Source organism: Oryzias latipes, chromosome 20 (assembly GCF_053564925.1).
Source record: "Oryzias latipes strain Hd-rR chromosome 20, Olatipes_Hd-rR_3.1".
Classification (NCBI taxonomy): Eukaryota; Metazoa; Chordata; class Actinopteri; order Beloniformes; family Adrianichthyidae; genus Oryzias; species Oryzias latipes.
In genome coordinates, this window is record NC_136256.1 from 2480634 (window position 1) to 2494292 (window position 13659).

The 13659-nt window shown below is 47.3% G+C and overlaps 1 protein-coding gene across 1 annotated transcript; it reads left to right on the forward strand.

The window, feature by feature from the left end:
- The first annotated feature begins 9546 nt into the window (after window positions 1–9546).
- On the forward strand, window positions 9547–12063 carry mos (MOS proto-oncogene, serine/threonine kinase). The gene has a single exon (XM_020702078.3). The coding sequence runs from the start codon at window positions 10955–10957 to the stop codon at window positions 11933–11935; it is 981 nt and encodes a 326-aa protein (XP_020557737.2). The 5' UTR covers window positions 9547–10954; the 3' UTR covers window positions 11936–12063.
- Window positions 12064–13659: the final 1596 nt, after the last annotated feature.

A 13659-nucleotide genomic window follows, 5' to 3' on the forward strand; every position in this document is an offset into this window, starting at 1 on the left:
TGTCATGGCCTGTCAGTTACTCCCTCCTCCCCCCTCCTTCCTCTGTTGGACGCGACCAGCTGGATCCACTCACCTCATCATCACCTGCCTTCATAAACTCCTCCAGGATAATCAGCCGGTGCCAGTTCGTTGTTCCTCCTATGGACGTTAACTTTCTGGATCCTCACCTGGTCGCAGTCCTCCTACGCTGCAGTCACGCCGAACCCAGAAACCTCCTGCCAGCCGCCTCGTCTCGCCTTGGTTCAAGCTCCGCCCACGCCGTCTCAAGAAGCCTCCAGCCAGCGCCTCGCCTCGTCGTGGTTCAAGCCTCGCTCCCACCGCTGTTTCCCCTCAAGGAGATTCCAGTTCAAGATTCCTCCAGCCTGCTCACGCTCACTCTTCCTGGAAGGAAGTTCTGTCAAGTTCTGGTTTATATTAAACCATTGAATTCTTACCGTTGTGTCAGTCGCCTTCCGGGTTCCAGCATCTGGGTCATTTTTGAACTCACGTTCTAATCATGACAGAACGAACTGGCCAAACACCTGACCCAGCTGACCCGGAGGGACTTCGTCACGCCATAGCCTTCCAAGGTAACTTGTTGAATCGCCAAGCTGACGCTTTGACGCAAATGTCTTCTGCCCAGCAGGAACTATTTCGCCGTCTCGACGGCATAACGCAATCGCTAATGGAACTGACCGGGCAACCCACTAACCTCGCCTCCGGAGCCGCTTCCACTGTTTCCGGCAACAGTGCCACTTCCGCTTCCCAGTTTACCCCGGAAAACGTTCGTCTACAGCCGGAACCCTTTTTCGGGGATGTTTCTGCCTGTGGAGGGTTCCTACTACAATGTGACCTGATTTTCCAACAAGCCCCCAGGTATTATCAAGCCGACCACGCTCGCATTTCTCTCATTGTAAATTCTCTCCGCAGTAAGGCGCTACAATGGGCTCAAGCATTCCTAGCTGCTCATCCCATCACGCATCTTCCATTCAATCGCTTCCTGGGAGAATTCCGCCTCGTCTTCGACCAACCCCGAAAGCAGGAAGAAGCCACCCGGCGGTTGCTAAGTCTCAAACAAGGCAACCGTCCGGTAAGCGAACACCTCATAGACTTTCGAATTCTTGCCGTCGAGGCCGGATGGCCGGATCCCGCGCTCAAGGGAATTTTTTACCAGTCTTTGAATGAGCGCATTAAAGATCACCTTTGTACCCAGCCTGAAACGGACACTTTTGAGGACCTCGTCACGGCCGCTCTAAGGTCGGACCTCCGCCTCCGGGAACGCCAAACGGAGCAGAAAAGTAAGCCGCCGTCGACTCATGTCAATCCTGTTCGCCCCTTACCTCTGGTAGCTCCTGCTAACCCTGCGTCACTTTCGGTTAGATTCGAAGAACCCATGCAAATTGGTCACTCAAAGCTCTCTTTCGAAGAGAGAAAGAAACGTCGTGATGAGGGATTATGTTTTTACTGTGGGCAGGCGGGTCATCAGGTCTCACAGTGCGCGGTTCGTTTAAACCCCCGAACCCCCCGTTAAATGACAGGCCACGGGGGGGTATTCCAGAAACTTCTCATGTTCCCAAGTTTCTGTATGTTCCTGTCAAAATCTGCAACCAAAGCAAAATATTAGAAACTAAAGCACTTATTGACTCAGGGGCCGAACATAGTTTAATGGATCAAAGTCTCGTTCATGAACTCTCTCTCCCTGTCGAAGTTCTCGATTCTGCGGTTAAGGCAGCAGGGTTGGGGGGTAAACAACTGTCACGCATCACCAGACGCACCGGTCCGGTTCTCGTTTTCACCTCCGGTAACCATCGGGAGTACCATCACTTTTTCATCACTCAATGTCCGCAAACACCCTTAATCCTCGGGTTTTCTTGGCTCCAAAAGCATAACCCCTGTCTAGATTGGGGGACCTCCCGCGTCATCAACTGGAGCACCTTCTGTATGGCTAATTGCCTGCAGTCGGCCGTTCCCCACACCAAATTACCTGACCCGGGGTCTTGTAAAGAAATCGATCTCTCGAACATACCTACCTGTTACCATGACCTTCGTTCCGTTTTCTGCAAATCCAGGGCTAGTGCCTTACCTCCACATCGTCCTTACGACTGCGCCATCGAATTACTTAATGGAGCTCCTCTCCCTAAGAGCAAACTGTACAATCTTTCGGGTCCGGAAAAGAGCTCCATGGAGGCTTATATTCAGGAGGCACTATCACTGGGTCATATACGTCCTTCTTCTTCCCCGGTCGCTGCAGGGTTCTTTTTTGTGGAGAAGAAGGATAAAACGTTGCGTCCATGTATCGACTTTAGAGAGTTGAACCAGATCACGGTTAAAGATAAGTATTCTTTACCATTACTTGAGTCAGTTTTCAACTCTGTTCAACAAGCTAAGATTTTCACTAAGCTAGATCTCAGGAACGCTTATCACCTGGTACGCATGCGCGAAGGCGATGAGTGGAAAACGGCTTTCAACACCCCGTTGGGCCACTTTGAATATCTCGTCATGCCGTTTGGTCTCACCAACGCTCCAGCGGTGTTCCAGCGTCTGGTGAATGACGTTCTTAGGGATTTTTTGAACCGATTTGTATTTGTGTATCTCGACGACATTCTGGTCTTTTCCGCCGACGAGACCCAACACGAACATCACGTCCGTCTGGTCCTAGAACGCCTTCTTGCCAACCAGTTATTCGTCAAGGCCGAGAAGTGTGCTTTTCACGTTTCATCCGTTCCCTTTCTGGGTTATATCATTGAGGCGGGTAATATTCGCCCCGACTCCGCCAAAATCGAGGCCGTCGTACAGTGGGAGACACCTCAATCCCGTAAGAAGCTTCAACAGTTCTTAGGGTTCTCCAATTTCTACCGCCGTTTCATTCGGAACTATAGTACCATTGCTGCTCCCCTCACGCGGCTTACTTCCACCAACCGCCCCTTCATCTGGGACTCTGCCGCTGATGCCGCTTTCAAACGGCTAAAAACCCTTTTTGTTTCTGCTCCCATCCTCATTCAACCCGATGTGACCAAACAATTTATCGTGGAAGTTGACGCCTCTGATTCTGGAGTGGGAGCAGTATTATCCCAACGCGAGGACAGTTCCGGGAAGCTCAAACCATGCGCCTTTTTTTCTCGCAAGTTGAGCCCGACTGAACAGAACTACGATGTGGGTAATCGTGAACTATTGGCAATCAAACTCGCGTTGGATGAATGGCGCCACTGGCTGGAGGGGGCGGAACAACAATTCATTATCTGGACCGACCACAAAAACTTGGCCTACCTACGCGGTGCCATATCATATTACCTACGTCTTGTTTTGTTGGAAATATCACTTGGGAGATCGAGACCAAGGTGCAGCAGGCCCAGAATGAGATCCCCGCCGGAGCTGCCAATCCACCTGGCACCCTCTACGTTCCAGACTCCCTCAGGTCCGAGGTCCTCGCCTGGGGCCACACCTCCCGTATCGCCTGTCACGGTGGTGTCTATCGCACTATTCGGCTCATCAAGCGTCGCTTTTTCTGGCCCTCCTTAGAACGCGACGTAAAGGAATACATTGCGGCCTGCACCACATGTGCCCGCTCCAAGACCTCCAACCGACCTCCCTCTGGTCTTTTGCAACCCCTGCCTGTTCCTAGCCGTCCCTGGTCCCACATTGCTGTGGACTTTATCACAGGGTTACCACCCTCTCATGGTCACTCAGTCATACTCACTGTCATTGATCGTTTCTCCAAGGCCGCCCAGTTCATCCCTCTCCCTCAGTTGCCTTCCGCTTCCGAGACAGCTGACGTCCTTGTCAATAATGTTTTCAGACACCATGGTATACCTTGTGACATTGTCTCTGATCGTGGTCCCCAGTTCACGTCCCAGGTTTGGAAAGCCTTTTGCTCTGCCCTGGGGGCCACGGTCAGTTTGACCTCCGGTTACCACCCTCAGGCTAACGGTCAAGCGGAGCGGGCCAATCAAGAGCTGGAGGCCGCTCTCAGGTGCCTGGCGTCTCAGAACCAATCTGACTGGTCTAAGTATCTGGTTTGGGCAGAATATGCCCACAACAACCACTCCTCCACTGCCACGGGCATGTCCCCTTTTGACGCCTCTCTGGGTTACTCACCCCCCCTGTTTCCTTCCCAGGAATTGGATCTGGCGGTGCCCTCGGTCCAACTCCACCTTCAGCGTTGTCGGGACATCTGGCTACAGACCAGGGCCGCTCTTCTCCGGACCGTCGAGGGTAACCGCCAGATAGCCAACCGCCACAGGGGGGTGAGTCCAGAATACCAACCTGGCCAGAAAGTGTGGTTGTCCTCCCGTAACATTCCCATCCAGGCTTCGTCCCGTAAACTGTCTCCTAGGTTTATTGGGCCTTACACCATTGAGCGGGTCGTCAACCCCTCATGTGTTCGACTTCGTCTCCCGGCTGCCCTAAAGATCCACCCGACTTTTCACGTGTCACAGATCAAACCAGTCTCTGAGAGCCCGTTGTGCCCGCCGTCCACTTCCCCACCACCCGCCCGTACCATCGATGGGGCTCCCGCCTTCACGGCCTCGGCGATCTTGGACGTCTGGCGTCGTGGTCGTGGGGTCCAATTTTTGGTGGATTGGGAGGGGTATGGTCCGGAGGAACGTTCGTGGATCTCGCGTTCGCTCATCCTGGACCATACCCTCATCGACGACTTCTATGCTGCCCATCCTGATCGTCGCCCTGAACCGCCTGGTGGCGGTCGTTGAGGGGGGGGTACTGTCATGGCCTGTCAGTTACTCCCTCCTCCCCCCTCCTTCCTCTGTTGGAGGCGACCAGCTGGATCCACTCACCTCATCATCACCTGCCTTCATAAACTCCTCCAGGATCATCAGCCGATGCCAGTTCGTTGTTCCTCCTATGGACGTTAACTTTCTGGATCCTCACCTGGTCGCAGTCCTCCTACGCTGCAGTCACGCCGAACCCAGAAACCTCCTGCCAGCCGCCTCGTCTCGCCTTGGTTCAAGCTCCGCCCACGCCGTCTCAAGAAGCCTCCAGCCAGCGCCTCGCCTCGTCGTGGTTCAAGCCTCGCTCCCACCGCTGTTTCCCCTCAAGGAGATTCCAGTTCAAGATTCCTCCAGCCTGCTCACGCTCACTCTTCCTGGAAGGAAGTTCTGTCAAGTTCTGGTTTATATTAAACCATTGAATTCTTACCGTTGTGTCAGTCTCCTTCCGGGTTCCAGCATCTGGGTCATTTTTGAACTCACGTTCTAATCATGACAGTAACCCTTGTCCTATCCTAGGCACTTTAACATTGGGAGTTGGGTCATCTAGACCCACTAGACAGTGCTCTGAACCTTTTTTCTTCAATGATTGTGATCTTCACTGGTGTCCATGGATTACATGAAATCTTTCCACCTTTGTCATGGTAGGGAGAACACGTCAATGGAAGGGGGGGTCATAGGATGGCACAAGGGTTAAAGACCCCACCTCAGCAGCAGATTGATGAGACTGTCACGGTTTTGGTTCATTCCAGGTTTGAAAGAAATTGAGTCCAATCTCCTACCTTGATTTGGCAACCATTTTTTCTGAAAGGCAAACTTCAGGATGTTTCTCCCCTCATCACTGCAGTGAAACAGGGCCTCCTGGTTCTTCAGCCCCCATCATCCAGAAGCCATGGGCAACACCAAAAAACAAACAGCAAGGATCTCCAGCTCCATTGGCCAGCCCTGATCAGGGAGCAAAAGACATTTGATAGGACTAATATTTTCCAAACACTCATTTCAAATCTGGTAACAGTTCATTTAGATGAACTTTATTTTTCAGTCACACTATTAAATTTAATTTAAATGCATGTAAAAAAAACTCACCCAGGGAGTGAGTTGGTGTAGAACCGCCACTGATTTTACCATTTTATTACAATGAAAGGCTTATTAATATTCAGGTAGAGTCTTTTTCTAAGTCATACTAAAAAAAAAGAAAATGTGTTTTGTTACAATTTCGCAATACGTATCATATCATTGGACGTGTATCGGGACACGTACCGTATCGTATCTTTATAGGGTCTTGCCCCGCTGTACCTCTCTGAGCTTCTCTCTCCCTATTCGCCAGCCCGGTGCCTCAGATCAGCTGATCAGCTGCTTCTGGAGGTACCGAGGTCCAGATGAAGCTCAGAGGGGACAGAGCTTTTGCTGTTGCTGCTCCAAAGCTGTGGAATACTTTGCCGCTGGCCATTAGAGAAGCCCCTTCACTGTCCATTTTTAAAACCCGTTTAAAAACCCATTTTTATGCCTTGGCTTTTAACCCAACATGAGACCACTGTTTTTCTAACTGTTTTCTATAGTCTTATCTCCCTCTGTGTTTTTAACATGTTTTAATGTTTGTCTCTTACTATTGTGTTCAGCACTTTGTCTCAACTACTGTTGTATGAAAGTGCTATATAAATAAAGTTGAGTTGAGTTGAGTTGAGTATCGCCGTTACACACCCCTAATAAATAGTTTAAGTAAAAAAATAAAGTTGTAAAAGTTCTACAATGTTTTTAAAACTCCTCCTTATACTAATACTTGTTCCCAGTTATCATTCATTTGTGAATGAATTACCGGTTGCTGTACGTTTTATCATGAATGCATAAATGACATAATAATCAGCACTGCATTTCTTCAATGAGTTTGGCTTTTCTTCCATCATAGCACAGCTGATGACGCAGCCAAGATCCCGGCGGAGAAGCATAGACTGATCCCAGTATTCCCGTGTTCCAGGAGGTTAGGGACCAAAGACAGCCGCAAATACAGAGGACCACCCCTCATCACCCGGCCAAAGAATGTCCGCCACCGATCCTCACTCATCAAAAAACCCTTCTGAAACATTTCTGAGGCTTTCAAAACATTCAAGAACAATGGAAGATTGCTCAACATCAAGAGTTTTCTTCATGATGAGCCAGAGGAGTGGAAAAAAAAATCTGCAAATGTTGAAACGCAAATAAGCGGATGAACACTGTATTATGTTTGTTTGTGTTTCAACATTTGGTTCAGCCAATACTGTTTATTCCCACCGGGCCCTGAAGTACACACGGGAAGTCGGATAAGTGACATAATTATCTACGAAGGTGGTGTGAGTGGAACGCCAGAAGTGGATGAAGTTATGCTGTATGTTGCAGTTGGTTAGTAAAATGGTCTTAGATCATAGCACGTCGTTGTCTGTACAACAGAAGAAGATGACAGAGTAAAGCTGGACTCCAACAAACAACATGGACGTGGCTGGACTTCCCTCACTGCATTTGGACTGGGATATGAGCAACTTACCTGGAGGATGGAGGAAATTCAAGCTGCATGTGGGTTTAATGTTTTCCGGACCGTTAAAGAGGAAAGTGAGAGGTTGAAAAGTGCAGCTACCTTCTCCTTTGGGTCAGGGATAAAGGCCGGGACCTCTTGACGCATACGTAAGACACAAACATTTTATTTTTGCTCGCTACAAGTTTCATGAGAAAGGGCAAGGAGTCAGTGAGCTTTTTCAACAGTTTGCAAAAGATTGAAGGCTGCTTGTCACAGACTGAAACCATGCTGACAGGGAAGAAATGATCAGAGTGTTCAGCATTTACTCGCCCAGAGTGAGAGAAAACTGGGCGTCTGTTCTGACTTAGCGCTAGAAAAGGCTATTGACATTGCCGGATCACACGAAATTGCTCAAGCACAGCTCAAAACATTGGCTGGTGGCAACAATGGGCCCCTTGAACAGAATGTTGACTCCATTAAACGGCATTCATCTAACAACATCCTGGAAAGAGCGCCAAAATAGATCAAATAGAAACACCATCCGGACAACAGAGGGCGGGAATGAGCGAGTGGAAACCATGAAAACCTCTTCCTACTGTGGAGACAGGATGCATGGCGTGCAGGACACCTGCCAAGCTAAAGGTTAACAATAGACAGAGCATGCATTAATTATTATTATTTTTGTTTTTTTAACTTCCCCTGTCCAACAGCAGAGCAAACAGATGAGAAGATGTCTTGTGTTGGACATATTTGACTGTAACAACAGGGGCTATGAATCTTTTGAACCACCAGAGGTATGTTTGATTAAACCCCTTTCGGAATCTAGGCCAAATTTATTCATCTTAATTATATTTGTAGCATTTTTTTGTTGCAGTGGACGGGAAAGAAAAGGAAAGAAGAAGAGAGAAAGATGTTAGAGGGGGGACAAGAGGGTGATTATAGAGGAAGGCGGAGGTAAAACCATGAAGCAGCATAAAGAAACAAGTTGCTGGGTGTTTATAATAATTACTGTCAGGTTCAGATGTAATACAAATCTAAAAGGGGCGGGGCCTGTCCACAAACACAAACGGACCTGTTGGCTCAAGCATGCAATTATTAAACTCATTTTGCAAAAGTATTTCGCTCCAGACAAGTCATGGGTGTGCACGCAGTGAGTGAAGACATTTATAGTGAAGCAGGAGAACACACAGAAGATTTGTTCATTGATGCTGTCACACAGAGAAGTGAAGGTAAAAACACAAAGAAGTTTTTTATAGACGTACAAATTGGCCCTAAAAGAAGACCAGAGTATTGGAGCTGCCATACCTATTACAGCCATCAACTCGCCCACTTTATGGTTATGGAGGTGAAAAGCTTGTTGTTAAAGGCAAGTGTGACATCCAATGCCAGGACAAGAGCGCTAAGCTAATGCTCAAATTTCACCTAGGCGACACTCAAGCACCACCAGTCAAGAATTTGGACTGGTCAGGTTTATTTTGCCTGTATCCAGCACACCTGAGCTCTCCATAATGGATGAATATGCAGATGTATTTACAGGCAGAGGGCTATTCCCAGGTACATGCACAATTCACATCGACCCCCATTAGAGTTCGCCTAAAAACATGGAAAAGCAACAGATCACTGCAAAGGTGACCGAGTCAACGTACAGGCAATTAAGAGTGAGTCTTGACCCTAAAGATCTGATCATAGCAATCAAAAGACCACACTACCCCTTGCCCACTCTCAAGGATGTAACATTCAAGCTGGCAGAAGCCTGTTATTTTAGTGATATGGATGCCAGGTTATACTCACAGAGGCGTCATCAAAGCTAACCACATTCATTTCAGTTTTTGGAAGATACCACTTTTTGCGCCGACCCTTTGAGGTGAAATCTGCTCAGGAAGAGTTTCAGCAGAAAGTTGATTAAAGGTACCCAGGGCCACAAGGCGTCATGGTAATCAAGGATTCCTCATGCGAAAACCACTTGCAGCAGCATCTTCAAGACATTAAGGATGATACTTCAGTTACAAAGGTATGACTTCCCCATTGTCCACCGCCCCGGTAAAGATATTCATGTCGCTGATACACTCTCCAGGAAATCATTGTTGTATTCAGACAGAAACCATGCTAGGAGCCTGTAGATGCTGGTCCATACTGTAAGCAGAAACCTACCAGTCAGTGACATCAAACTGAAAGAGACTGGAATAGACATTTGATGAGATCAATGAAGAGAAGGGTGGCCTAAGGAAAAGAGAGCGTGTCCCCAGAGAATTGCAGATATCTGGAATCATTGAGATGGGCTTTCTCGGATTTACAGAATCATCTTCAAAGGAATTACTGGAATAACTGGGAGAAATTGATTTCTTAGTCATTTTTCTGCTCCATACTTTTATTTTTTCAAATACATCCACATTTTAAGTATGCTCATGAAAAGAAATAGAAGCCATAATGCAAAAAGTCGCTAAAATAGTTTATATGAACAAACTTTGACTGAAGTCCATTGAGAAAAACAATTTACAAAACTGATAACAAATAGAAAAAAATAAAATGGACAACAAATTTTCAGATCAGGTTCTTTATTGATGGAATAACTTAATAAAAATCACACTTAACATGCCTGTTTGATGAAGTCTGCATTTATGTCGTCCTCCTCGCGTCTTTCTTGGACGTGGTACACTTGGCCGACAGTCAGTCTGATAATAAGCAACCATGTGGTTTGCTGAGGGACTGATATCTGTCTACCAGTTTACCTCTGAACCAATCCAAAACGGTTCCTCTGATTGTCCAACTTTTTAATTAATGCTTTACGAATAACTATTTCAAATGCTTTTCTTAAATTGATAAATATTCCCACTTCAGATTTCTTTTTTTCTTTCATCAGATCAGTTGAAGTCCAGTTTAAATGTCGTTTTATTCTATCAATGACTGTGTTTTCTATTATGGGTTTGAGCAACACAGTGATATTTGTATTCCCACTATCGTCTGACTTTTTGTGTGCATCTGTTGCCTTCCATCGCAGCATTCACAAAAAACAGCAACATGTGCTTCAAACCAAATCATTTTCCTGGAAAAGCCATCAGTTATCCAAAACCGTACAGGCTGACTTTGTCTGATCCATCTATAGTTTGGTCCCTGACGAACAAACGTCCTTCCAAACCCAGGAATCTGAAAAATTCCAGCTGTGTCCATCAGCTGGATCATTAGCAGCTCAGCTTTAGACATCCACCATTCTGGTGCATCCATCTTCCACACCAAAAAACACCGTGAGGTGACTTCTTTATTCGGCTGAACAGCGACTCAAAAGCATCCACCTTGAATCATTTCAGTAACTTTTGAACTTTGGCTTTTCTCATTTATTTCAGCAACAACTTTGTGTTTTTCTATAGACATTTTTTTAAAGGTCACTAAGACGTGTGATTTTTTTAAACTGATGCCAGAACAGTTGATGTAAATAGTTTTGAAGAGGTTTTTAAAATAGTAGCACACATGATATGTATTCAAGTAAGTGTTTAAACTTAAATCAAAACACAACCCTGACTCTGTAAGGCTGATTTTGTAAACGTACTTCCTTGGCATCCAGTCACGAGTTTAATGCAACTTCCTGAAGGTGTTTCGTTTGTTTATTTGTTTGTTTGTTGCTGTTTTTTCCCTGTAATTTCCAATAAAGCAGAGGAATGGAGAGCATAACAGGGGTCCCGGTGGATTTCTGACGCCTCGGTATTTTGTCCCTCCTCCTGCGCCATATAAACGCACCTGTGGCGGGCGCGTGAAGACTCAAGCCGCCATGCCTTCTCCGATTCCCTCGAGCCGCTTGTTGCCCAAAGGCCTCTTCCCGAGTGCGGTGGTCGGCGCGTGCAGCAGCCCGCTGGCGCGCACGCAGCACGGCTCCAGCCTGCAGGTGCCCCCCCGCTCCTGCACCTCCGTCATTCATTGGAAGCAGCTGCGCTCCGTGGAGCCCGTGGGCTCGGGCGGCTTCGGCTTCGTGTACCGGGCGGAGTACCTCGGGAGCACCGTGGCGCTGAAGAAGGTGAAGAGGTGCAGCAAGAACACGCTGGCCTCCCGGCAGAGCTTCTGGGCTGAGCTGAACGTGGCGCACCTGCACCACCAGAACATCGTGCGCGTCATCGCGGCCACCACCTCCGCGCCAGGAGATTCGGACGCAGACAGCAGCATCGGGACCATTCTAATGGAGTTCGTGGGGAACCGGAACCTCCAGCAGGTCATTTACGGGACGGCGGAGCCGCTGGAGGGAGCGCGGTGCGTCCGGTACGCGGCGGACATCGCGCGCGGCCTCCGGTTCCTGCACTCCCACGGCGTGGTGCACCTGGACATCAAGCCGGCCAACGTCCTGCTGAGCGGCGAGGACGTCTGTAAGATCGCTGATTTTGGCTGCTCTGTCAAACTGGACCGCGCGCGTGAAACCTGCGCTGACCACCCGCACGTCAGCCTCGTGTGCGGCACCTACACGCACCGAGCCCCGGAGCTGCTCAAGGGCGAGGCGGTGTCGCCAAAGGCGGACATCTTCTCCTTCGGGATCACGCTGTGGCAGCTGCTGACCCGGGAGCCGCCGTACGCGGGCGACCGGCAGCGCGTGCTCTACGCCATCGTGGCGCAGGAGCTGCGGCCGTCGCTGCGGGACAGCGCGGTGTTCGGCTGTGCGCGGGGGCAGCGGCTGCGCGCGCTGCTGGCCGCGTGCTGGAGCGCAGATGGCCGCCGCAGACCCAGCGCCTCTGAACTGCTGGAGCTCCTGCAGCGGCTGCCCTAAACCGGAACGGCACGGATTGGAACCGTTCTTTCTCCATGACTGAAAGCCGTTCCGTTCTCACAGGGAGCTCTTTTACTCACATGTAAATATATTGGATTACTTGTCATTAAAACGTTTCTAGTAGCAAATGTCTGTTTTGTTCTAAGATGTTTGATTCTCTGCTGTTCAGGCCTGAAAGTTTCAGCTGGAGGCTGAAGATGCTGAAACTGCTGTAGCTTCATGCTGAACTAAAGGTGGAAGTTTGCTCATTCAAATGCTGCTGAAGAAACCAGCCTAGTACTAGTACTAAAAGGTCCTTAAGCAAATATGTTGAGTACTGTAAAAAAAAAACTTGAAATGATAAAATGCTGGAACGTTAAAGTTAAGTTATATAATGAACTAAATGATCTTTTAAAAAAAATTAGTAAAAAAATGTGTGGGTTTAATTCAATGGGAAATATTTAGTAAAGAGCTAGTCTTTCTGAATCTGTTCTACAGTAGAAAGATCTGAGTTCGTATGTTCCATATGAATGTGAGGCTGCATCCACGCTGAACATGATTGACGTGGGAGGGGCGTCGTTCACGTTACAACAGCGTTTTTCAACCTTTTTGAGCAAAGCCCTGTTGTGTTCTCCATCTTTGTGTCCATTTTACACAAAAAATGCATGCATTTTATAAACTCGTATGGGGGGGTTAAACTCAGTCACACTGAGGCCTAAATCTAAAACAGGCTTTAGGTTTTGGGCTGAACAACAAACATTTACTGAACACACTAAAGCTAAACTTCTAAACCTTTAAAACTGAACTTTTTGATCATAAATATAAATAAAAACAGGAACATTAATCCAGAATAAATCAAGTTAAACCTTAATGTTTCATATTTCTCCATAAAACTAGATTCTGTTAAAATTATACAAATATGAAGATGCTGCAGAACAAAACAAAGCCTAGAAATATGAACATAACAAATCAAATAATTCTGTTTTCTTTGCTCTTTCATCATTTTTTAGAGCTGGACTCCTGCATCATTTTTAGCAATAAGTTCATTTCTTAGTGTGACGCCCAGTGTGTGTCTTTGTGAAACATATCAGAGGGATTGAATCTAAAAAAGAAAAAAACTTACTATGAATATCATTTTTAGGTCTTATAAAACATTACAAACTAAATCATAGAACTCATCACTGAATACTCCAAAATATTTGGCATTTTCCTAATTTTGTGAACGACCAACAGTAGAAATCCTCCAAAAACCTCCATCCATTCATAAACATCTATAGTTTATTTCTGATCTCATGAAGTGCAGCTGTTTTCCTGCATTACCTGCTGTCTGTATGTCAAATACTGACACCAACTAAACCACAGAAAAGACACATAATAAAAATGTCTACAATAGTTCATAAATATTGACATGAGCTGAGTGATCCAACAGCACGCCATGATCCAGGAGTTGCGTAATCGCGGCTGTGATCCATGTTCACCTCGCTGCCTGCACCCACAGCCCCTCCCCTTTTCCTTCTGACATATGCGGCTCCTGTCTTAGGCTACGTTCACACTGCAGGGCTTAATGCTCAATTCCGCTTTTTTGAAAAAAATCAATTTTTTTGCAAGGTCGTTCACATTTTCAATTAAATGCGAACTTTTGTGATCTCCTGTGTGACCGTGAAATGACCCAGAAGTGACCCGCATGCACAGAAGAGTCCTCAACGGTGAACAACGTCACTGTTGTTTGTGGAAGTAGCTAACGT

What these genes read in the sequence shown, in the direction of transcription:
- mos (XM_020702078.3), top strand. Translation starts at nt 10,955, where the DNA reads ATGCCTTCTCCGATTCCCTCGAGCCGCTTGTTGCCCAAAGGCCTCTTC.